Below are 26,813 nucleotides of genomic sequence, written 5' to 3' on the forward strand. Positions count from 1 at the left end.
CGGCAGCAGAGAACTGGAAGGAAAGGCGGCCAAAGGACGTGTTGGCTTTGGGGATGGCCAGTGAAATATACCTGATGGAGCACGTGCTACGGGTGGGTGTTGTTATCGTGACCAGTGAGCTGAGATATGGAGCAAGTGGGTCTGGCGAGGGCCAGCCGACTAGAGCATACAGGTTGCAGTGGTGGGTGTTATAAGGGGCTTTGGTATCAAAACAGATGGCACTGTGATAGACTGCATCCAGTTTGTTGAGTAGAGTATTGGAAGCTATTGTGTAAATGACATCGCCGAAGTTGAGGATAGTCAGTTTTACGAGGGTATGTTTGGCGGCATGAGTGAAGGAGGCTTTGTTGAAAATAGGAAGCTGATTCTAGATTTAATTTTGGATTGGTAATGTTTCATATGAATCCGGAAGGAGAGTTTACAGTCAAGCCAGACACCTAGGTATTTGTAGTTGTCCACATATTCTAAGTTAGAACCGTCCAGAGTAGTGATGCTAGTCGGGCGGGCGGGTGTGGGCAGCGAACGGTTGAAGAGCATTCATTTGGTTTTACTAGCTTCTAAGTGCAGTTGGAGACCACTGAAGGAGTGTTGTATATCAGACCGTATACCATGGGAAAGACAAAACATTTATTTTTATTGGTCTAATTACATTTGGTAATCAGTGTATAATAGCAATAAGGCACCTCGGGAACAGCCTTTAGCCTGGGAACAGCCTTTAGTGCGTAAGAACAGCCCTTAGCTGTGGTATTGGCCATATACCACACCCCCTCCCTCGGGCCTTATTGCTTAAACACAAAATGCATCAATTTCAACAATTTTACTGAGTTACAGTTCATATAAGGAAATCAGTCAATTGAAATAAATTCATTAGGCCCTAATCTATGGATGTCATGACTGGGCAGGGGTGCAGCCCACCCACTGGGGAGCCAGGCCCAGCCAGTCGAGATGAGTTTTTCCCCACAAAAGGGCTTTATTAGAGACAGAAATACTCCTCAGTTTCATCAGCTGTCTGGGTGGCTGGTCTCAGAGGATCACACAGGTAAAGAAGCCGGATGTGGAGGTCCTGGGCTGGAGTGGTTACACATGGTATGTGGTTCTGAGGCAGGATGGATGTACCGCCAAATTCTCTAAAACAACGTTGGAGGCGGCTTATGGTAGAGAAATTAACATTAAATTCTCTATCAACAGCTCTGGGGGACATTCCTACAGTTAGCATTCCAATTGCACGTTCCCTCAACTTGAGACCTCTGTGGCATTGGGTTGTGTGACAAAACTGCACATTTTAGTCACCTTTTTTATATATATACCACACCTGTCAGGTGGATAGATTATCATGGCAAGTGAGAAATGTTCACTAACAGGGATGTAAACAAATTTGTGCACAAAATGTGAGAGAAATAAGCTTTTTGTGAGTATGGAAAAATTCTGGGATCTTTTATTTCAGCTCATGAAACTTGGGCCCAATTAGAGGGGACAACAACAACAAAATGGTCATGAATTATGTATTGCTCTCCAAAGATTTAAATGCCATAATACTTTCAGATAAATTTCAGTAAAATCGATCAACCGCTATTAATATACCTTTTAGATTTAACAGCTATTATAAATGAAAGATTACCAGTGGTCTCATAATGCATTTATGTCTTACTATGTATATTTTATGTATCTGTTCGTCTCTGCTAATCTTCAACATGTTTCAAACCTTTTCTAATTTCTCTGTCTCCTTTTCTCAGCACATCACGTGTTAGACTCTAGAACTGGGGGTGGGCTTGCCCCACCGATGTTCCACACAACCATCTCCGGGGAACGTGTCACTGCTGCCATCCATCGATGGCCGTCGTTTGACGGGGAAAATTGTGAATGCTGAGCAGGCTAGTGAGGTTGGGGCCCGCCCTCAGTCTCCGCTCTTTGGCTACTGGATGGAATTGAGGTGAATGGAGCCCATTTCCAACGTCGAGGACCCCAACTCATCAGAGGGAGATGTGAAACGGTCAGTCCATGTTCCTCCCAGTTCACTGGTGTGTACGAGGGGGATTTCTGTGTGTGGATTTGTAACAACAACGTCCGTAACATTTCAGATACACAATACAGCACTTAGTTCATCCCAAAGGATTTTTTAACGCTGCCTCTGAGGATTGCATAACGGTGTGTCATAATGTAGAGAGGAAGAGAGAGAAGTTATATAATGCAATTTAATGTATAAATCTGGAGATCCAGATTTATACATCCAGTTACACACACACACACACACACACACACACACACACACACACACACACACACACACACACACACACACACACACTGCCTCCTGCCCAACACTGCTCACCCTTCCTTCTCATTAAATGTGCAGATGCTGAATTTTTCCAGCAAATTGGAGTCACATGTTTAAATGAGCACAGACCGTTAGAGAAATACAAACATTAGATTTAAAATCTGTGTGTGTCGAATGTACTGTATTTTATATGTTAATGAAAGGATGTATGGATTATTTTGCCTATACTACAGAGGATGTGGTGGAGGTGTATGGTGTGTGAGTGTTTGTGTTTATGTGTGCATGCGTTCATGTGTGTGTGTCCACTGTGCAGGGATTAACATAACAGAGTGTAGGATTAGGAGTAAGGGGTGGTCAGATGGAACGGCAGGAAAGCGGAGGACAACTCTGGACACATCCATATGTGACGCCAGCAGGGGATTGTCTTTGGTGTGTCGCTATTTATGTTTCGATGTGTGTGTGTGTCGCTCTGTGGGTGTGTGCATCTGTGTGCATGTGTGTATGTCACTGTGTGTGTGTGCGCGCGCGGAGTATGTCTGTGCACATGCATGTGTCCTTGTGTGAGCTACCTCATGCATTCCCCCCCCCCCCCCCCCCCCCCGGTGATCTCTGAGTCACTCAGCTCTTTGATCTCACACACACACATGGAGCCCTGGGGCAATCACAGTGATGCCGCTACTGTGTGTGCGCATTAGGATTAACTCTATAGAGCAGCGTCTGAACATACTCAGGGAAGTTTGGCGCCCACCACACCATTTCACTTACCAGCTTTAATTTAATAAGGAGTGTGAAAAAGGAAGCGTTTATGAATACAAATATATTCTGGGGCCTTGCTTATCCAATCTGAAGATCAACAGCGGAACCAAAGAGTCCTCAAGCTGTTTCAAATTCAAACCTTTATTATTCATTGATTTCAGGTACAAGTGGATATTGATATTAACTTAATGCATTGATCAATATACTCTTTCAGTATCACTTTAGATCAGGGCTCTCCAACTATGTTCCTGAAGAGCTACCCTCCTGTATGTTTTCGCTCCAACCTCAGTTTAAAAACCTGCTAATTATTATAATCGTATGCACTAGATTAGGGTTGGAACGAAAATCTGCAGGACAGTAACCCAGGAACAGGGTTGAAGAGCCCTGCTTTAGATAATTGTTAAGAATATTCGATAAAACATTATCTAGATAAGTGAAGAAAAAATAAGTACTCTACTTGCCTTCCTTGACTAATATTACGTGTCCTGTAAAATGGGGTCAGTGTTTAACTTGATGCACACGACGCGTGTACATATACAGCATGTCCCCAGAGATGTCTGTTGATAAGATTTAACAACATTTGTCTGTATTTATGTTGTTCCCCAATCTGTATTTCTGTTGTTCCCCAACCTGATCTCAGAGCATTTTGAATTATTCTGTACTTAAATCTGACATACTCCAATTAGTATAATATGTTAAGTTTCATGTGGTATGTATTAATTTGTGGATGTCCATCACCCATTTCGTATGATATGTTACGAATTACAATTTGTGTTGTACTGTACATTATGTTACGAATTTGAAAAACGTACAATATGTTACAAATTTGAAAAACATGTTATATGTTACGAATTCTAGCTTGGTGGCTAACTTTAGCTAGGCTAGGTGTTAGGGTTGTGTTTAGGCTAACCCTTAGGTTAAAGGGTTAAGGTTAGGGGGAGGGTTAGCTAACATGCTACTTAGTTTCAAAGTAGCTAAGACAGCATCTTAAGTTGTCTGATGAGATTCAAACTTGCAACCTTTGGGTTGCTAGATGTTCGCGTTATACGCCAGACCAACCACCCTACTTTAGGTTTGGCCTTCAGTAACCATCTGTCTTATGTAACAATGCAAAGTGTAACATATCATACCAAATGGGGTACACGGATTTACTTACAGAATAATATGAAATGCTCTGAGACCAGGTTGTGTTCCTATCAGACTCCAACACTATGTCCTGTCCTGCAACAACAAGCCTGTTTATTATTCACAAGCTTTTTCCTGCATGGGTGACATCCTAGCACTGTGTGTGTGCGCGTGCATATGTACACGTGTGCGCAGTTATTGACTAATGTTTGGCCTAATGGGCTGGTCAGTGTCTGAGAGAATATTGTAATGGTTTACGCATGTTAGTTTTACTAGGTGGTTAACATAGTTTACTTTATCACAAAGCACAGTACTTCTAATCACGGCCAGATAGTGACATCAGCTACTAGTCATATCAGTGATGCCATCGTATGACATCACAGCCTTGATTACTGAAAGCTATGCAGTCCAAGAACCCAGGCAAGTTAATAGGCAGATACACACACCTGACTTCTGACTGAACAGGAAAAGGACCAGATACATAAGACCTCCTGAGGTAAAGAGGATCTGTGAAAAGAAACCAGCCAGCAGGCCATTAATCCAATCTCAATGTAATGAAAGGTTCAGTAAAAAAAAATCTGTTTGGCCAGTCAGTCGGTGGTCAAGACTTGTCAAACAAACATCAACTTCTTCAGACTAGGGTCCTTTTTTTCTGAATTTCCGCCTGACTGACGTGCTCAAAGTAAACTGCCTGTTACTCAGGCCCAGAAGCCAGGGTATGCATATAATTGGTACCATTGGATAGAAAACACTTTGAAGTTTGTCGAAATGTTAAAATAATGTATGAGACTATAACACAATTGATATGGTAGGAGAAAATCCAAAGAATAACCAACCTGAAATTGTGTTTTTTGAGATCCCATGCTCTTACAATGGAAAGCTATGGGGCATATGCAATTCCAGCTCCCAGATTGCATTTCCTATGGCTTCCACAAGATATCAACCAGCCTTTGTTTAAGGTTTCAGGCTTGTTTCTTCCCAAACGAGGAAGAATTGAGTTTTAGTACAGGGAGTCAGTTGGAAATCAGTCTGTGCGAGCGTGACGAGCACCTGCTAATTTTGCTTTCCTATCGAACATACTTCTTTCCATATTAAATATGATAGTTTAATTACATTTTAGGGTACCTGAGGATTAAATGGAAATTTATTTTGACTTGTTTTAACAAAGTTTAGCGGTAGCTTTTTGGATTCCATTCTCTGCATGTTGAACAAGTGGATTACTCAAATCGTTGGCGCCAACTAAACTGACCTTTTGGGATATAAAGAAGGGTTTTATCTAACAAAACGACCATGCATGTTGTAATCCTTCGGATTGCAGGTTTGCAACCTGGTAACCTTTGGATTGCAAATCAGAGGTCGATTTTCAAAAAGTAAGAGAATATTTAATCACTCTTTGTGATTTTATGAAGCCTGTGCTGGTTGAAAAATATTTTGATGTGGGGTGCAGTCCTCAAACATCGCATGGCATGCTTTCGCTGTAAAGTCTATTGTAAATCGGACAATGCAGTTAGATTAACAAGAATTTAAGCTTTTAACCGATATAAGATACTTGTATGTACCTAAATGTTTAATATCCATAATTTTTCAGATTATTTATTTGAATTGCGTGCCCTCCAATTTCACCGGAAGTTGTGAAAAGGTGTCCCGATACAAAGGTATCTAAGCAACTGTAATACCTTTAACATGATATCCTGTTCCCTGATGTGGTTTATATATACACAACATGACCTAAAGTACAGTGCCTTGCGAAAGTATTCGGCCCCGTTGAACTTTGCGACCTTTTGCCACATTTCAGGTTTCAAACATAAAGATATAAAACTGTATTTTTTGGTGAAGAATCAACAACAAGTGGGACACAATCATGAAGTGGAACGACATTTATTGGATATTTCAAACTTTTTTAACAAAACAAAAACTGAAATATTGGCCGTGCAAAATTATTCAGCCCCCTTAAGTTAATACTTTGTAGCTCCACCTTTTGCTTCGATTACAGCTGTAAGTCGCTTGGGGTATGTCTCTATCAGTTTTGCACATCGAGAGACTGACATTTTTTCCCATTCCTCCTTGCAAAACAGCTCGAGCTCAGTGAGGTTGGATGGAGAGCATTTGTGAACAGCAGTTTTCAGTTCTTTCCACATATTCTCGATTGGATTCAGGTCTGGACATTGACTTGGCCATTCTAACACCTGGATATGTTTATTTTTGAACCATTCCATTGTAGATTTTGCTTTATGTTTTGGATCATTGTCTTGTTGGAAGACACATCTCCGTCCCAGTCTCAGGTCTTTTGCAGACTCCATCAGGTTTTCTTCCAGAATGGTCCTGTATTTGGCTCCATCCATCTTCCCATCAATTTTAACCATCAGGACAGGGACTGTCCCTGCTGTAGAAAAGCAGGCCCAAACCATGATGCTGCCACCACCATGTTTGACAGTGGGGATGGTGTATTCAGGGTGATGGGCTGTGTTGCTTTTACGCCAAACATAACATTTTGCATTGTTGCCAAAAAGTTCAATTTTGGTTTCATCTGACCAGAGCACCTTCTTCCACATGTTTGGTGTGTCTCCCAGGTGGCAAACTTTAAACAACACTTTTTATGGATATCTTTAAGAAATGGCTTTCTTCTTGCCACTCTTCCATAAAGGCCAGATTTGTGCAATATACGACTGATTGTTGTCCTATGGACAGAGTCTCCCACCTCAGCTGTAGATCTCTGCAGTTCATCCAGAGTGATCATGGGCCTCTTGGCTGCATCTCTGATCAGTCTTCTCCTTGTATGAGCTGAAAGTTTAGAGGGACGGCCAGGTCTTGGTAGATTTGCAGTGGTCTGATACTCCTTCCATTTCAATATTATCGCTTGCACAGTGCTCCTTGGGATGTTTAAAGCTTGGGAAATCTTTTTGTATCCAAATCCGGCTTTAAACTTCTTCACAACAGTATCTCGGACCTGCCTGGTGTGTTCCTTGTTCTTCATGATGCTCTCTGCACTTTTAACGGACCTCTGAGACTATCACAGTGCAGGTGCATTTATACGGAGACTTGATTACACACAGGTGGATTGTATTTATCATCATTAGTCATTTAGGTCAACATTGGATCATTCAGAGATCCTCACTGAACTTCTGGATAGAGTTTGCTGCACTGAAAGTAAAGGGGCTGAATAATTAATTCCACTTTGGTTGTAGTGATACACCAAGCAGTCACAACAAAGATACAGGCATCCTTTCTAACTCAGTGTAATGAAATTCGTCTTCCTGTAACGAGGAGTATGACAGATCGGACCAATGTGCAGTGTGGTAAGTTTGTCATTTTTAATGAAAAGACACTGAACACGAAAATACAAAATAACAAAGTGAAAGACAAAAATGAAACAGTTCTGTATGGTGAAGACACAGAAAACAATCACCCACAACTCAAGTGGGGAAAACAGGCTGCCTAAGTATGGTTCTCAATCAGAGACAACGAACGACACCTGCCTCTGATTGAGAACCATACCAGGCCAAACACATAAATACTACATAGAAAAAAGGACATAGACTACTCACGCCCTGACCAAACTAACACAAAGACATAATAAAGGAACTAAGGTCAGAACGTGACACTCAGTTGCTGGTGAGAAAGGAAACCACTCAGGGATTTCACCGTGAGGCCAATGGTCAATTTAAAACAGTTAGAGTTTAATGTCTGTGATAGGAGAAAACTGAAGATGGATCAATAACATTGTAGTTACTCAATAATACTAACCTAATTGACAGTGAAAACAAGGAAACCTGTACAAAATGAAAATATTCCAAAACATGCATCCTGTTTGCAACAAGGCACTAAAGTAAATGCTCCAAAAAATGTGGCAAAGCTATTAACTTTTTCAAGCGTAGTGTTTAGCTACATCATGTTATGGGTATGCTTGTAATCTTTAAGCACCTGAGATGTTTTCAGGATAAAAAAGAAAGTGAATGAAGCTAAGGCAAAATCCTACAGGCAAAATCCTAGAGAAAAAGCTGGTTCAGTCTGCTTTCCACCAGACACTAGGAGAAGAACTCACTTTTCAGCAGGACACCAACCTAAAACCCAAGGCCAATTCTACACTGGAGTTGATTGCCAAGAAGACAGTGAATGTTCCTGAGTGACCGTGTTACAGTTTTGACTTAAATCTACTTGAAAATCTATGGCAAGACCTGAAAATGGTCTAGCAATGATCAACAACCAATTTGACAGAGCTTGAAGAATTTTGAAAATAATAAATCGGCAAATGTTGCACAATCCAGGTGTAGAAAACTCTTAGACTTACCCAGAAAGACTCACAGCTGTAATCGCTGCCAAATGAGCTTTTACAAAGTATTGACTCAGGGGTGTGAATACTTACGTAAATTAGATATTTATGTATTTCGTTTTCATTACATTTGCAAACATTTCTAAAAACATGTTTTCACTTTGCAAAGCTGTCATCAAATAAAGGGTGTCTACTTTGAGGAATCTAAAATATAACATTTTGATTTGTTTAACACATTTTTGGTTACTACATGATTCCATATGTGTTATATCATAGTTTTGAAGTCTTCACTATTATTCTACAATGTAGAAAATAGTAAAAATAAAGAAAAACCCTTGAATTAGTAGGTGTGTCCAAACTTTTGACTGGTACTGTATATACACACTGAACAAAAATATAAATGCAACATGTAAAGTGTTGGTCCCAAAAATTCCCCAAATGTTCCATACATTTGAAATCTTATTTCTCTCAAATTTTGTGCACAAATTTGTTTAGATCCCTGTTGGTGAGAATTTTTCTTTTGACAAAAGAATCCATCCACCTGACAGGTGTGGCATATCAAGAAGCTGATTAAACAGCACGATCATTACACAGGTGCACCTTGTGCTGGGGACAATAAAAGGCCACTCTAAAATGTGCAGTTTTGTCATACAACACAATGCCACAAGTTTTGAGGGATCATGCAATTAGCATGCTGCTGTATGAATGTCTACCAGAGCTGTTGCCAGATAATTTTATGTTAATTTCTCTACCATAAGCCGCCTCCAATGTCAACTAGCTCTATGCAAAGGAGACGTGTCGCGCTGCATGAGGCAAATGGTCACACCAGATACTGACTGGTTTATTTCAATTGACTGATGAACTTATATGAACTGTAATTCAGTAAAATCTTAAATTGTCACATATTACATTTATATTTTTGTTTAGTGTATCTATAAAAAACTGCTTGTGTTTCAGTTTGTGTTTTCTCTAAATTCAACACTGGCAGTGAATTTCAAAACACTGAGAACTAAGAGCAATTGATAAAACACCTATTTATATTATTGATCAAAAACACATTTACCTATTTTATTTTCCTTTGTAACACCTTTCAAAGACTATCATTGGAATACTTACCAGGTGTTACATAAAAATGTCACAACATGGTAGCTGTGTGTCCCATTGTATTCTACAATCTCCATGATTACATAAGCAAAGCCTCTGTGATTTGGGATTAAAGATCAAGTAATTCTGAGGGGGAGGACTGAGGGATTTTGAGAAGGGAGGGATGGAACAGAGAGAGACAGAGGTTTCTTCTAAAGCTCTATCACATGAGGTGATAGTTATCACTAGGGATGCATGATATATATGAGCATATCGGAATCGGGCGATATTAGCTAAAATGCAAACATCGGCACTGGCCCGATGTCTAGTTTAACACCGATGTGCAAAACCGATGTCAAAGCTGATGTGCATACCTAATATAACGTAGGTAGATGACGTAATGACGCCGCGTAAAATATAGGATTTCCTACTGAGGAAAGCCGTATTGCATGCTCAAGAATGTGCTGGTTCTCATACCGCTGCTGCCATTTCAATGGCATTTGAGAACATGTTTGAAACTTGGAAACATGAACACTCCTAGCACTATTCAAACAACTGACTCGAGAAATAAGCTCTAACTGCGTCTGCAGCAGACGTGATAACCTGTCATGGCATTGAAACGCCTGCTCAACAAAAATGCCAACACAGGCTGTCGAGTTAACTTATAGGAGTACTCTACTAGAGGTTGTGAACTAGCAATTCGGTAGCGTTCTCTCTGAGCCTCTACTGTGTTGCCCCCATGCTCGATGCTAGGTACCGCTACTTTGATGCAGACAAACAGGGTTTACGTGAAATGTTAGACAGCTGGACAAGATGGAAATGGACACAGTGCGCACCGAGGAAAAGAGGAAAAGAGGCCACGGACAGACAGAGCTGAAACTTCACTGCTTGACATGAATGATGAAATCCTGGTTGAGACTAAACAATGAAACAGCACAGCAAGTAAGTGAAAGAAATAGGTTTTGATTATGTTTTACTGGTAATGGGGACATGTGTAAATGCCAGCAAAATAACTTTTTTTTGTGTGTGTGTGTTTTAAACTATTTCATTGTACTAGAATGCTTAAAAGGCCGCTAAAATTTAAAATATCGTTTATGGGTATCGAACGTTTCATAAAGGTGCATCCCTAGTTATCACCAATTGGCTGTCATCAGGGGGAAGGGGTCAACAGATGAAAGCATGAGCGAGAGGGAAGGATGGCGAGAGAGATGGAAAGAGGGAGAGAGGTTGGGACAGTGAAAGCAACATACTCCTTTCCAGAAAAGGAGAGGGAAAGCGAGTGGGAGGGAGTGTGAGTGAGAGAGTAGTGAGAGCTGAAGCACCCAGCCAACATCACAGAATCCTAGATACTGTACCGAGAGGATCGCTCTGGAAGAATATACTATTCAGATCTCTCAGGGGGATATACAGACTGCAGCCATGCATATTCTGCAACCCTACTGCATCAACAGGTGTGTGTGCGTGTGAGCATATGACAGCCAATGCCAAGTTTCACATTTGAAAAGGAGGGTAAACCATTTTGGGAATAACATATCTCTGATGGAGAAGGGGAGAGAGGGAACCGGGAGAGATTGAATGTAGAGAAGGGACAGGTAGAGAGAGGACGGAGAGGGGTACAGAGGAGGAGAGAAGACAGAGAATCACTGAACTCACATTGAAGGCAATGTGCTAAGCCAATCATAACTCTCACTTCAACTGTAACTTGATGTTACCAGTCATTTAGATGAAGCACAATTTAGGGATACTTGATGGAAGTTGATCTGTAAAACTGTCATACATGGATGAATGATTGTGTCAAGGGAACTAGTTTCCTTGTGACGCCTGTACATGTGTGTGTACGTGAGTGTGTGTGCACGAGCATGGTTAAGTGAATGTCCTTGCACCTCCCCCTCCACATAACCACAGAACCCTTGAGGCTGAGTGAATGAAAGAGACAAAAACTAATGGTGTTGTTAGGGAGTGACTGTGTATTATATTGACCATGTCAGAGAGGTTATGCATAGAGAAAGACACCGGGACCTGTCCAGGACAGAGAAAGAACTCTGTCCTTATGAAACTAGCCTGATCTGCCATAGCTTCCCTTCAGACAAGTGAAGTGAAAGGAAGCATGAGTGCAGTGGTCAGCCTGCTTGACCAGGCTAAAGAAAACAGTTCCTCCTAAGGGGAGCAGCAGCACACGTCAATGACTTTGATGGTAAAATAAAACTGAAATACCCAAATAGATGTGTTGTAACATGGGTATCAACTGATGTTAATGTGTGTGGTGTGTGTTAGGAAACCTCAATTTTCTAAGCAGAAACTACATTTGTCTTGTGAATTTTGTGATTCATAATAATGATATTTCTCTTTCTAGCTCCCCCCTCTGTTTCTAATGTTACTCACTCACTCACTCGTGTCTTTTCAGGCAGTAGTCCAGATCTATGCCTGGTGTATGTTTTGTTAGGTCACTAAGATGGTCATGTCATGTGGATTACATATAGGAACCAGGTTACTGTGAGCCTAGTAACTGAATGACATTGGGGGATTTTCAGAAGAATATGTTGTTTGGGGGATGGGAGGTAGTTTGTCATGTCAATGAAATGGTAATCAGCTTGTGAAGAGATATGTATGGCTGCCCTGCTTTGTAGTTGTCTTGTTTTGATTGTGTTTTGGGGTGTGGTGGGATTTATGGTTACAGGGCGGTTGGTGATTGGTTGGTGGGTGGTGGCTTGTATTTTGGAATGTTATTTTTTAAGGTGCTTGTATGTTTGAATTAAAAAGTTCAAATCCCCCCCCCCCCCCCCCCCAGCTGGCCCAATGGACCAAAAAGGAAGAGAAAGAACAGCACATGTTCATTGAAGAGCATGTCTGGTAAGTTCATGTACAAGCCATTGGCCACTATTCCTCAGTTAATGACAAGTCAATGCTAATTTACACATTTTTGCATCATTTAGCTATTCCAAGCCCTTACTCTCTAGCCACTCAGCCACATGCTTTGGATACATTTCTATAAAGTATTTTTATGAGGGGCATGTTTTAAACACACAGCATTCCTAGCTGGTCAGTGAAATCATTTAAAAAATATGTATTTTCTCTACTTAAACCATATGGTGTATTACAGTATGTGGAGAATCTGCCAAATAATTGCTTTCAGTATTTTAGACTCAGGGTTGCAAGGTTGCAAGTTCAAACCCCCGAGCTGACATGGTACAAATCTGTCGTTCTGCCCCTGAACAGGCAGTTAACCCACTGTTCCTAGGCCGTCATTGAAAATAAGAATTTGTTCTTAACTGACTTGCCTGGTTAAATAAAGGTAAAATGAAAATATAAAATAAAAATACTCTGAAGACTTTAGGTGGTGAGTGACTTTAGGATTTCCCCTGGAGTGCTATTAGGTCAGGGTGTGTGGGTATGTGGGGGTGTGTGTGTATATATATGTGTGCCCACACAAGACACACAGACCTAATCAAACACAGGCATACACACTTCTCCTGTACATGTGCTTTTGTTGCTCCCGTGCTAACACTTCTCTCTTCTCCTTCCCTTCTTCCTCTCCTCCTCTTCTCCCTCCCTCTCCTCTTCCTCATGTTCTTCCTGTTCTTCCTTTCTCTTCCACATTGTCTTTCCTCTGCCTTTGCTGCCTCTCTCTCCTCCTCCTCTTCCTCCTCCTGTACTCCCTCTTCTTCCTCCTGTACTCCCTCTTCTTCCTCCTCGACTCCCTCTTTCCTCCTCTTTCTTTCTCCTCTACTTCCTCTCTCCTCCTCCTCTCCATCTCTCCCTCAGCACTGAGCCTCTCTGTCCCAGGATACATCCCCAGCTACTTGGAGAAGGATGAGCCATGTGTGGTATGTGGAGACAAGGCCACCGGCTACCATTACCGCTGCATCACATGCGAGGGCTGCAAGGTGAGAGACATGGCCCATGACTGGCCTGTATAAGACTTCAAGGACTGGTTGGGTAACATTTTATATGACCTAGGCATTCCACGGTAACTACTTGGGAATAACCTGATTTTACTTTGTATATGCATTAAAGGAGGAAGTGTTATTTCTCAAACTGTGTATATTAATAATTTAATTTAACTGTCGACAATTATCGCAAAATTATTGACATTATATTAGTGACGTTTAAAAAAATATATACAGTTGCATTCAAATACCGTGTATTGTCACCCTTGCACTTTTCTTAAAGAATTCTTCGATAAATAAGTTGAAATTGAAAAATAAACTTTGGTCTCCACACCTTATGGGATTTTCAACATTGCAAAACCAATTGTATTTTTCTAAACTTAGCCCCTAAGCTAATGAACTACCAATGTGGTTGATATAATGTCATTATGTTGATATCGTACTTTGAAATAACTAAGTTGATGCAAGCAATGTCCACAGGGTTTCTTCAGGCGAACTATCCAGAAGAAACTTCACCCGGCTTACTCCTGTAAGTACGATGGCTGCTGCATCATCGACAAGATCACAAGGAACCAGTGCCAACTGTGTCGCTTCAGGAAGTGCATCGCAGTTGGCATGGCTATGGACCGTGAGTGTCACACTCCATGAGTGTGGGACCATAAGTGTCAACCATATATTTCACAATATATCACACCTACCTTCTCACTGCTTTACATTTCCATTACTTCTACATTTAATACTGAAATAGAGTAGGTTCACAAAACAACTCTGTGTCCTTAGTGGTGCTGGACGACTCTAAGCGGGTAGCCAAGCGTCGTCTGATTGAGGAGAACCGGGAGAAGAGGAAGAAGGACGAGATCGTGAAGACTCTACAGACACGTCCGGAGCCCGACAGCTCGGAGTGGGAGCTGATCCGCCATGTGACAGAGGCCCACCACCACACCAACGCGCAGGGCTCCCACTGGAAACAGAAACGCAAGTTCCTGGTGAGATGCTAGGCTAATGCTATGCTAATCTAAAGTTGGCTAAGCTATAGGCTAGGCTAAATAAGATAGGCCAGGGCTAAGCGAGACTAAGTTAAGCTAATCAACAACCGGTAGATTTGTGGGTGTATTGGTTTACTCAGTAAATTAAAATTCATCATAAAATAATGGTCCATTCACCAATTCGTGAATGGATGTTTGACTCACTCACTGACTGAATTGCACAAGTCACATCTCCTTACTCATTGTTTTATGTCAGATAGTTGTTTTATGTCATCTGCAATGATTGGTTGAGGACTGCTTGTCACATAGGAACGCCACCTCCTGTGGGGAGACATTGCTCAGTACTAACAGTAGGAATGTCATTCAGAAAAGCTATTACTGAATCTGCCCTGTTGCCTTAGCAACCAATTCTACGTAGCCCCCTCTGAGAGGAAAGTACTTCCCCCATACACACGTGTCTCCATAGCGATGGTTGCCTTGGCGCTGAGGTCCAAACAGTTGTTGCATGGCAACCAGGCCAAGGAGACTTAGCATGCAGAGGCTATGTTAAAATGGTTTTATTGTTCAAAGTAAAGTCGACGTGGATCTGCTCAGAATGGATTGATCCAGTGCATACCTGAGGTGTTGATAACAACAGCCTCGAAAACAAGCATAACAGAAGGAGCACTGGTACAATCTCACACACTCACTCAGTACATCACCTCACTCAGTACATCACCTCACTCACTCAGTACATCACCTCACTCACTCAGTACATCACCTCACTCACTCAGTACATCACCTCACTCACTCAGTACATCACCTCACTCACTCACTCAGTACATCACCTCACTCACTCACTCAGTACATCACCTCACTCACTCACTCAGTACATCACCTCACTCACTCACTCAGTACATCACCTCACTCACTCACTCAGTACATCACCTCACTCACTCACTCAGTACATCATCTCACTCACTCACTCACTCAGTACATCATCTCACTCATTCACTCAGTACATCAACTCACCCACACACATGCGCACACACACACAAAACAGGCTGCACTGTGAAACCACACATGCGTAGATCATCCGTTCACCTACTCTGCGTCTCACAAAGACACGGCGGTTGGAACCAAAAATCTCAAATTTGGGCTCATCAGACCAAAGGACAGATTTCCATTGGTCTAAATGTCCATTGCTCGTGTTTCTTGGCCCAAGCAAGTCTCTTCTTATTATCTGTGTCCTTTAGTAGTGGTTTATTTGCAGAAATTCGACCATGAAGGCCTGATTCACGCAGTCTCCTCTGAACAGTTGATGTTGAGATGTGTCTATTACTTGAACTCTGTGAAGCATTTATTTGGGCTGCAATTTCTGAGGCTGGTAACTCTAATTAACTTATCCTCTGCAGCAGAGGTAACTCTGGGTCTTCCTTTCCTGTGGCGGTCCCCATGAGAGCCAGTTTCATCATAGCGCTGGATGGTTTTATTGACAAAGTTCTTGGAATTTTCCTCATTTACTGACCTTCATGTCTTAAAGTAATGATGGACTGTCGTTTCTCTTTGCATATTTGAGTTGTCCTTGCTATAATATGGACTTGGTATTTTACCAAATAGGGCTATTTTCTCTATACCACCCCGACCTTGTCACAACACAACTGATTGGAAAGAAATTCCACAAATTAACTTTTAACAAGGCACACCTGTTAATTAGAATGCATTCCAGGTGACTACTTAATGAATCTGGTTGAGAGAATGCCAAGAGTGTTCAAAGCTGGCAAGGCAAGGGGTGACTACTTTGAAGAATCTCAAATATAAAAAAATCATAATATTTGTTTAAAAGATATTGGGTTACTACATGATTCCATATGTGTTGTTTTCATAGTTTTGATGTAATCACTTTTATTCTACAATGTAGAAAATAGTCAAAAATAAAGAAAAACCCTTGAATGAGTAGGTGTGTCCAAACTTTTGACTGGTACTGTATATTTGAAAATAAAGGTAGTGGAATATTGGAATGTATTTGGAAATACACTTGGAAAGTACTCAAATACACACACGTTTAATTTCAAGTACACATTTTTAAATACTGCATTTGAACTCCGGTCTGTTAAGTCCTAGTGGTTTTTGAAATAATGTATTTGGAAACAACGATTTACAAATAATAAAAAAATATTTCAAATAAACTACTTCTATTTCTGCCACATTATTTGAAAATACTCAAATGCAAGGAAAATAAGTCTAAATACAAAATACTTAAATGAGCATAAATTTGAACCGAGGTCTGGTGACAACCGAAATATCAAACCAGAAGGTTGGTTGATCTGTGTTTGCCCAGTGGGACTTTTCATTAGACGCCATCTTGTGCCCCCAGCCTGAGGACATAGGTCAGTCCCCTGGGGCTCCCACCCCAGACGGAGACAAGGTAGACCTGGAGGCCTTCAGCGAGTTCACCAAGATCATCACCCCCGCCATCACACGCGTCGTCGACTTTGCCAAAAAACTAACCATGTTCTCAGAGGTGGGTTTAAAGCGCTTTGTGTAGTGTGTGTTTTTGTGTAAGTTCCTGTGTGTGTCTGTCTCTGTCCTGTGTCCTCATTTGGCCCTGTGTGTCTCTAATGGGACTCATCAACACAGACTTGACTGTGATTACCTCCTCCTTCAGCAGAACTGTTTGTTATGGTGTGTCTGTCTGTTCATTCCTACGTGCGTGCGTTATTACACCTGTTAAATTGTATATTCACCACTGCCTCCTCTATATGACTCATACTGCTCTATAATGAGGACATAATGCTGCTGTTTCTCACACACACACACACACACACACACACACACATTACTCACCTTCATCCACAGTCCCCGACAAACAGTCCCGAAAGGTTGTGATTCACCAGTTATGTAGTCTGTAGCTGGACTATCATTATAAATAACTGTCTCACTGGCCAGCAGAGGAATAATGTCGCTAACTGTTGTGGTTATGGTAGCTGCTAGAATTACTGGATATTTAGTAACATCATCTCTGTCACTATGTTCCCAGGCTGTGTGTATAATGTACATATGCCCTATAGTTACCTTGTCTTGACCTTAAGTGCTTTCTACTTCAGCTGACTATAGGTTTCCTAACAGGCCCCTCACTGCCATGGGATGACACTCTAACAGTCTCCCTCCCTCTCTCCTCTCCTCCCTCCAGCTGCCTTGTGAGGACCAGATCATCCTATTGAAAGGTTGCTGTATGGAGATCATGTCGCTTCGTGCTGCCGTGCGCTACGACCCAGAGAGCGAGACACTTACCCTGAGCGGCGAGATGGCGGTGAAGAGGGAGCAGCTGAAGAATGGCGGGCTGGGCGTGGTGTCGGACGCCATCTTTGATTTGGGCAAGAGTCTGGCGCAGTTTAACCTGGACGACTCGGAGGTGGCCCTGCTGCAGGCTGTGCTCCTCATGAGCTCAGGTGAGGAGCCAGGAGGCTGTGAAAGGTTATAACAACTCTATGAACATACATAATAGCTATGAAAAGACATGAGTGCTTTGAACAGACATATCAGCTCTATGAACAAACGCAACTGCTCTATTAACAGATAAAACAGGCAATCAATGGAAGGACTAACCACTTCATGAACTGACATAACCACTTTAAGAACAGACATAACCACTTTATGACCAAAGAACAACTTTATTGAACACACTGAAGGTCTCCCTATGTTTGTAGCATTTTATGAACAAGCTTCAATATCTCTACCATTTCTCTATAATTATTATTGGTCTTTAAAGGTATGTATTTTGCGTTCCTCTCAGATCGCTCTGGCCTGACATCGGTAGATAAGATCGAGAAGTGCCAGGAGACGTACCTGCTTGCCTTCGAACACTACATCAACCACCGCAAGCACAACATTCCCCACTTCTGGCCCAAGCTGCTGATGAAGGTGACGGACCTGAGGATGATCGGGGCGTGCCACGCCAGCCGCTTCCTCCACATGAAGGTGGAGTGTCCCAACGAACTCTTCCCTCCGCTCTTCCTGGAGGTCTTCGAGGACCAGGAAGTATGAACTGACCCCTGACTTTTGCCCTGGAAGAGATAGAAGAGAGAGGGGGGAATTATGAGGGGGAAAGAAAAGGAGTAACAATTGGCCTCTTTCCTCATTTTGTGAAACACAATATCACCACCAGCAACACGGATAGTCACCAAGAAAAAAGTCACAGAGAAAAACAAAAAGGCTTTCTTTTGTATAGCCGTTTTGATGATTTGCACTTGGGGCTCTTGTGGCTGCTGGGCCCCACTTTGAGTTGGGGGGTGGGCCCCCCTCTAAAGTGGGGTTCTCTGGCTGTAGGGCCTCTCTCTGAGTTGGGGTTCTCTGGCTGCGGGCCCCCCCCCCCTCCCCTCTCTGAGTTGATGGTCTATGGCTGCGCTGTGCGTCTCTATCTAACAGAGAAGCTAACAGCCCTGAGCGGTGTTCTGCTCCTGTGTTGTTATACACCTGGTGCACATGTATGCAAACCCAAACCCACGAGGTCTGGTTGGAGTACTGGTACTGATGGAGCTCTGTGTTAGTGGAAAGGCAATCACTCTGAGAGGCAGATGGTTGACACAAACATACACACTTACATTCACAATCACACAATTTTACAAAACCTCACATATACAGCCACTGATGTACATCTACATTCACCTAACACACACACACACTACTATAGACAAACATATTCATACAGTACATGGACTGATATAGCTTTTCAGAGCTGCCCATCACGCGAGGAGGGCAGATAGCTACTTTATTTTGTCCCACAATCGAGCTTCCATCAGGGGGTTCCACCCTCCAACCAGCTCCCCTCTTCACCAGCCTCCTCACCAGCCTCCACTGGGACAGTTACCAAGTGTACCCCCACACTTTTCTCTTTTGGACTCTTCCCTTCCACCCCTGATGTGCAGAGTTACACATATACCTCCCTTTATGACAATGCAAACACACATACCTATTTATGAATACAAACAATATCCAATTTGTTGTGCAATGGTGCAAGAGTACCTGCATTTATATACGCAACCCTTTACCCTCACACATACAAGTCCTGTATACCTAACTTACAGCATGTATACAGTACACCGGTCTAACTGCATGCACATGTATCTCTGTACCTGCATAATACCCACTGGTTTACCTCCATATACTTCTCATCAGATTGCATACCTCTCTTAACCCGTATGCATATATATATTTTGCTGAATATACATATACAGTTAACATAACTGTCTACCTGTGTATATGTGTACCTCTCCTATACATACCTCTCTGTGTGTACACACACAAAACAATACTGTTCTTTTACCTCATACAGTGCCTTGCGAAAGTATTCGCCCCGGTTGTTGGTTGATCCTCACCTAGGCTGTGTCATTCCACCCATCCCAAACCTCCACTACATCTCCCGTTTGGGCTGCACTGCACTTCCTAGTTGCAGACTGTGTGTGTCTCCTCCATGTTGCCCTGCCCATCACACAGGACTCCCGCCCCCTCTGATGTGGGATTGGTTGAGGGAACGGGGGGGGGGGGGTGTCACTGACAGAGTCTACCTCACCTCCCATGTCGGAGCAGCTGCCCCTCTCAGTGCAAATAAATACACTTCCACAGCTGCCAATATGGACCTGTTTGTTCCTCTACTACACCGTTCAGTATGGTTCTATGACCCCTGAAATGTGAGAGGCCGCTGACCTTTTACACTTTTATTTTTGAAGTATTTTTATCACACAGGACCAAGTCTCATACTGGATTCCCCTATGTATGTTCAAGACAGGAGAAACAACAAACCCACTGGTGGTATAAATATTATCTGTCTGATGACAAACTCAAAGGAAACTTTATTTCGGAGGAAAAGACAGACAAGTACACCTTGGAAGCCAAATGAGCTCAATGGACGGGCCAGGCAAAAGCCCGTGGTAAGAAAACACGAAAGAAAACTCCAATCTTTAACTCAGTTCAGCAGTGTTCACCTGTGGATGGATACCCTGGTTCTCAATGTGGCAGGTCCAGAGACGAGACAAGACAAGACCGAGAGTCCTAGCCGATGCAACCTGCCACATATTGTACTTTTACAGCATCATTCAGAGTAGCAACCCCCTTTCTCCTAAAGGTGTGAAAAGTGGTTGCCACAGAGAGCCACAAAGCCTTTGCGTGCCAGGACAGTGTGGATACAATCAACCGACAAATGTTATCTTAGGTATGTCCTTCCACGCTACCCCCACACCTCCCATTCTCCACACTGTTTCTATTGCACCACCTTAACTAACCACACTACTAAACCAGGAATATCATCTACATTCTCGAACTTAACAGATATCTTCCCGGACACCAATTAACTTCTTTAAATGGAGAATCTCCATCGAACACGCTTCTTAGTCCAGGACTAGGCTTTATCTGGGTCCAGGAAACTAGCCCCAATCTCCCCCTCCACTTTAAGACAATCTCATGCTTTGCCCTCACTCGCTTTAACCTCCCCATAACTCCGTCCTCCCCACAACATAGCTGTCTTGCTCCCCTCTGAACATCCAATTGAACCCCAAGCAAAAGTAGCACTTAGAGAGGAAAGGAAATCCCAGGAACATGAATGATATGTCGTCATGAAGAATGTAAAACTCATAGAAAATCTATATACAGTGTGTGCAAATGTAGTAAGATTAGGGAGGTAAGGCAATAAATAGGCCATAGTGGCAAAATAATTACAATTTTGCAATTAAACACTGGAGTGATAGATGTGCAGAAGATGAATGTGCAAGTAGAGATACTGGGGTGCAAAGGAGCAAAAAAAGGAATAACAATATGGGGATGAGGTAGTTGGGTGGGCTATTCACAGATGGGCTGTGTACAGGTGCAATGATCAGTAAGCTGCTCTGACAGCTGATGCTTAAAGTTAGTGATGGAGATATAAGACTTGCTTTTTTTGCAATTCCTTCCAGGCATTGGCAGCAGAGAACTAGAAGGAAAGGCGGTCAAATGAGGAGTTGTCTTTGGGGATGACCAGTGAAATATGCCTGCTGGAGCGCGTGCTACGTGTGGGTGCTGCTATGGTGACCAGTGAGCTGAGATAAGGCGGGATTTTACCTAGCAAAGACTTATAGATGACCTGGAGCCAGTGGGTTTGGTGACGAATATGAAGCGAGGGCCGGCCAACGAGAGCATACAGGTCGCAGTGGTGGGTAGTATATGGGGCTTTGGTGACAAAACAGATGGCACTGTGATAGACTGCATCCAATTTGCTGAGTAAATTGTTGGAGGCTATTTTGTAAATGACATTGCCGAAGTCAAGGATTGGTAGGATAGTCAGTTTTACGAGGGTATGTTTGGCAGCATGAGTGAAGGATGCTTTGTTGTAAAATAGGAAGCCGATTCTAGATTTAATTTTGGATTGGAGATGCTTAATGCGAGTGTGGAAAGAGAGTTTACAGTCTTACCAGACACCCAGGTATTTGTAGTTGTCCAGAGTAGTGATGCTCTACGGGCGGGCGGGTGCCGGCTGCGATCGGTTGAACTAGAGAAATGAAATGGAGAAGTCCCAGACTGAAAATGTTGTGCACTAAGTGTCTTTCTGCATATTTGTGAACTGGATGGATGATGAAAGTGGATGATGTCACACTTCCGGGTTGAAATGCTGTTTGTCTGACAGATTGATCTCAATAAAGTATTTAAAATTTTTTTGAAAAAGAGACTCCGTTACAGAGCCCAGAAACAGAGGGAAAAAAAAGACGACTTGGATCTTAGTTCACGACTTGGATAATTATGTTGAGGTTTTTTGTTGTCATGATTATTGTTGTTTGTTGTTTAGCATTTGAATTAATTTCTCAGTTAATGTCTGTGTTGTCAGAGCTTGTCTGATATGATGCTTTACTGTGTAAAACAAACAGCTGTAGACACTTTCTGAACATCTGTGCAGTGTAGGGGTGTGTCTCAAATGGCCCCCTATTTCTGACGCAGACTAGGTCTTCATGAAACTTCACTTTGATCTCAGCTGGTTTGTATTGTTCGCTCAAGGTGGAAGACCCCCTTAACTCACTGACCTGGGTTCTCCTCTAACCAATCTTAACCTTGATCTATAAGATGGGTTAAAGTAAAACTGGCTTTAGATGACAACTTGGTGGAAACGTCACCCCATGAATTTGCCGTCTGTCTATCTTAATGTAAACAGGAATATTATATACGTTTTTTAAGAAAAAGTATTACTGTAAAAAAAGAAACAAGCTATAAAAAATTCAAAACAGAAACCACAAAAGAGAGATTTAAACAACTATTCATACCTCAGACAATGAAGTGGAAACGGAATGAAAAGGAGTTGTGGTTCGCATGCATGGATAGCCAGCCGCTGTATCGTACGCTCACATTGTTTGTGTGAAGCTTCTTGACAGGAACTGTATATAAAATGACACCATCTTAAATTCATGTGGTATTTGAGGCTTTTGACATTCGTTCTGAAGTGTAGTTTCTCACAACCACTTCCTCTAATAGGCTCAGGATAGACTCACAGGATCAGGAGATGTTTAGGTGAGGTTCCCTCCACATAGTGTGTATTAGGATGTTCTGTCCTAGCTCAGTATTGAATGTAGCTCAACAAGATCTATGTCACAACTGTTTATGTCCCTCATCACTGTCTAACCAAGCCTGGTCCCAGATTAGGTTGTCTTGTAAACTCCTATGGTCATTATCACGGCAAGTTGAAAAGACTGCACAAACCGGTCTGGAGGCATAAACGCTAGACAAATCATACAGACATTGCTGCTCTGCAGAATGTGATAGTGGTTCTTGTGCCCAGACACTCACTGATCAATTATTTTTGTTAGATGTTTCATAGGTTATGAAAAACATACATCAAGAGATGGTGACATCCCAGAGCTCTTTTTATTTTTATTGTTAAAAAGTTAGACTTACTTACGTCAAACATTGTTAACGTTCAGTTTCTTACTTGGGTATGTTTCCCTCCCTCAACCTCCTCTTGAGACAATTATTTTTATGAAATCAGCCATTGAATTATGTCCAAACAATCTTTAGCAGTGTGCTTTCTCTTCTCTCAACTTACCTTCATGAATACTGGTCTGAAAGGACCAGATAAGTGAAAGCAGTATGGTGGAAACTCATCCATTTCCTGTCAATTTCCAGTGGTAATCATTAATCAAGTACAGTATATAGAATGGGAGATTGTGGGATAGCTTGGAGCGAACACAGTGTAGGCAGAGGGAAAAGTCCAATACCTACTCCTGTGTTTTTCAATCCTGGTCTTTGTGTTGGCAAGGCAAGAGTATTGCCCAAATATTGCTGACAAGCAAATGACCATCTTGAGGTTTCAGTTCAACATTTATCTGCTCTTCCCATCAGTTGAATGGTGTAGAGCATGTCTGATGGATGGGATAGTAAAGTTTCTATTCTCAAATCAAGGACCGGGATTGGGGGAAACACTTTTATACACCATATTTGTTTTGGTAAAAAAGAAAAACATCTGAAATTTCCAATGAGACAAACTGTGTAGAGGTGTTAACAAATTTGCTCAGGTCTTACTAAATGTTATGTGGAGTGGTGAACGGAGGCTATAGAATTCTGTGTTTGTGTGAGGTGGTTGAAGATACAATTCCTAATGTGATGAGTAGGCCTAGAGTTGGTAACAGTAGTCACTGCAGTGCAGCCTAATAAGTTAATTTAATTCACAACTGTTTGGGCCTACGGAAAGAGGGGAGATGCAGATTGTACAATATGATGTCCATCTGGCCTGGTGGAGGAAATTATAGTATAATTCTTTTCATATAATTCAGAGGCACAGACTCTGTGAGTGAAAGGGGCTGGGATTCTGTGAATATGTTTGCTCACCGTGGATGGCAGATGCTATCCGCTGGTCACGCAGGGTAGCCTAGTGTTAGAGCATTGCACTAGTAACTGAAAGGTTGCAAGTTCGAATCCCTGAGCTGACAAGGTACATATCTGTCGTTCTACCCCTGAACAGGCAGTTAACCCACTGTTCCTAGGCTGTCATTGAAGATAAGAATTTGTTCTTAACTGACTTGCCTAGTTAAATAAAGGTTAAATAATTATATAATTTTTTTAACTCAATATTGGGAGATTTGGTAGCCCTGTTAAGAATTATTTTTATTGATTTAAATATTTCTTATATATATTCAAATCAAATCAAATTTATTTATATAGCCCTTCGTACATCAGCTGATATCTCAAAGTGCTGTACAGAAACCCAGCCTAAAACCCCAAACAGCAAGCAATGCAGGTGTAGAAGCACGAAACATATTGACTTTCAATGTCATAGAAATAATATTTTTGTACGTAATGGAACATTTCTGGGATTTTTTTTCAGCTCATGGGACCAACTCTTTACATGTTGTGGTTAAATGACACGTTTCTCTTAGTCTTTAGAAAAACCGAACCGAATGAATCCATCAACGAAGACAGACAGATTAGGGTCTTTTCTTTTCAGCCGTAGTCATTTGACTTCAAAACTATGTTTTTCCAGCAATTGTATTTTGAAATATAAGACCAATTCTAGCTGCTGTTTACTAACAGCCGCAACTCCACAATCAGCTGTTTGAAATTAAGCCAGCTGCCCAAATTGCAGGCTGTGTGGGCCTATGTGCTATGTTTGTGATTTAAACAATTCACAGCGATATTGTAAAGGAAGCTATTAATCCTCGGTGGCTACATTATCCTCTCTGGTGTAGTATTTTGAATTATTTTATTTATTTAGACATATGTACAAACAGGACTAATTATTTAATTTTGTCAAGTTTAATAATTAATTAATTTGGGCAATTTACCAGTTTGTGCTGCACCTACTTCAGCACTCCTTCTCCCCGTGGCTATGTTCATGTTCCTAATGAAGGCACAAAATGGGAGAAACAGTTTCGAAATCTTTCGAATAAGAGTTCTCATTTTGGTTTTCCCTTAGAAAAAGGTATTGATAGTGAATGCGACCGTAGGTTGTCAGGTTATAGATTCAGCACCCCTCAGTTTGTTTAACTTAGCTTATTATTAAGCTTTATTTCAAGAGTTTAGAAATGACAAGGTGATACAGAGGTGGAGAAGGGAGGAAGTTGAAAGGGACAACTCGGGGTTGAACCCAGGTCTCCGGCGTGTGTTGAGAGTGGGGAGTGTTACCACTACACAGATAATCTCTTCATATGGTATTATTGCTTGAGAAAAAGCATATATTATAACTATGCAAGTTGATGCACAGTATTGGTTCTTCTCGTCCTTTTTTTCCATTTTGATGGCCGCTTGGTGACACTTTTTCTCTTATAAAACTGCAATTTTAGCTCAAGTGAAAGCACCGGATGCAAGCCTCAATGTGTGTCTCTCCCCCAGAAAAACATAACCTCATGCAATCATCAGGGTTTCTCAGCCTAGGTCCTACAAGTATTAAAGTTATATAAACGTTACTGTTGATAACCCATGTGACTATGTTGTGCCACGGTTCTTAATCAAATAATAACTTTCAGGGGTTTTGTGAGAATAAAATGTAAAAAAGTATATATAATTGAATTGTACAAACAGTGTACTACTACAACACAAACACACACGAGACAATTCCGGAAATGCACTGTGATTCCTGTCACCTGCTGCTCAAGCCAGTGTTCTGTTCACATTGCATATATTATATTGACTGATGGTGTTATGTTATGTCCGATATGTGTTGTTCTGTGTTGGGCTGACTGGTTCAAACAATCAACCAGGGCAATTGTAAAATGTGGTTTTGAGATTTGTATTCATTGTTTTAAAAGAAAATATTTGTACGGTAGTTGTTGCTAGTCTAGTCGCAATATATGTATCTAATAAATACATACTCTCTTTCTCTGTCTTTATCTGTCTTGTTACAGGGTCTGTTTTGAACTTGAACCTGAATAAGTACAGTACCGTGAACTCCATGTGAGGTTGCTTTATATTGTTGGGGAGGAGATGACGTCATAAAGGCAGTCTTCCTCTCCACCAATCACAGCCTGTCTTTCCCACCCTTGTTCTCTGTGCAACAGATAGACTGTCAGAGCTTCAAAACAGAGCTGCTCCCTCCGGGTCAGACAGGTTGCAAAAGTTTCTGAGATCAAATCAAATGTATTTATATATATATATATATATATATATATATATATATATATATAGCCCTTCGTACATCAGCTGATATCTCAAAGTGCTGTACAGAAACCCAGCCTAAAACCCCAAACAGCAAGCAATGCAGGTGTAGAAGCACGGTGGCTAGGAAAAACTCCCTAGAAAGGTCAAAACCTAGGAAGAAACCTAGAGAGGAACCAGGCTATGTGGGGTGGCCAGTCCTCTTCTGGCTGTGCCGGGTGGAGATTATAACAGAACATGGCCAAGATGTTCAAATGTTCATAAATGACCAGCATGGTCGTATAATAATAAGGCAGAACAGTTGAAACTGGAGCAGCAGCACGGCCAGGTGGACTGGGGACAGCAAGGAG

General features: G+C 41.8%; 1 protein-coding gene across 1 annotated transcript in view; it reads left to right on the plus strand.

Moving 5' to 3' along the window:
• Positions 1 to 21,069, plus strand: part of LOC109898252 (thyroid hormone receptor alpha) — a 94,385-nt gene extending 73,316 nt beyond the window's left edge. Inside the window, exons 3-10 of the mRNA XM_031833810.1 lie at positions 1,734 to 1,990; positions 12,298 to 12,359; positions 13,272 to 13,393; positions 13,877 to 14,024; positions 14,177 to 14,382; positions 16,739 to 16,885; positions 17,555 to 17,813; positions 18,158 to 21,069. Coding sequence (XP_031689670.1) covers positions 1,935 to 1,990; positions 12,298 to 12,359; positions 13,272 to 13,393; positions 13,877 to 14,024; positions 14,177 to 14,382; positions 16,739 to 16,885; positions 17,555 to 17,813; positions 18,158 to 18,408 — 1,251 coding nt within the window. The 5' untranslated portion in view covers positions 1,734 to 1,934 and the 3' untranslated portion in view covers positions 18,409 to 21,069. The remainder of the gene's footprint in view (positions 1 to 1,733; positions 1,991 to 12,297; positions 12,360 to 13,271; positions 13,394 to 13,876; positions 14,025 to 14,176; positions 14,383 to 16,738; positions 16,886 to 17,554; positions 17,814 to 18,157) is intronic.
• Positions 21,070 to 26,813: the final 5,744 nt, after the last annotated feature.

The sequence above is a fragment of the Oncorhynchus kisutch genome, linkage group LG10 (assembly GCF_002021735.2).
Source record: "Oncorhynchus kisutch isolate 150728-3 linkage group LG10, Okis_V2, whole genome shotgun sequence".
Classification (NCBI taxonomy): domain Eukaryota; kingdom Metazoa; phylum Chordata; class Actinopteri; order Salmoniformes; family Salmonidae; genus Oncorhynchus; species Oncorhynchus kisutch.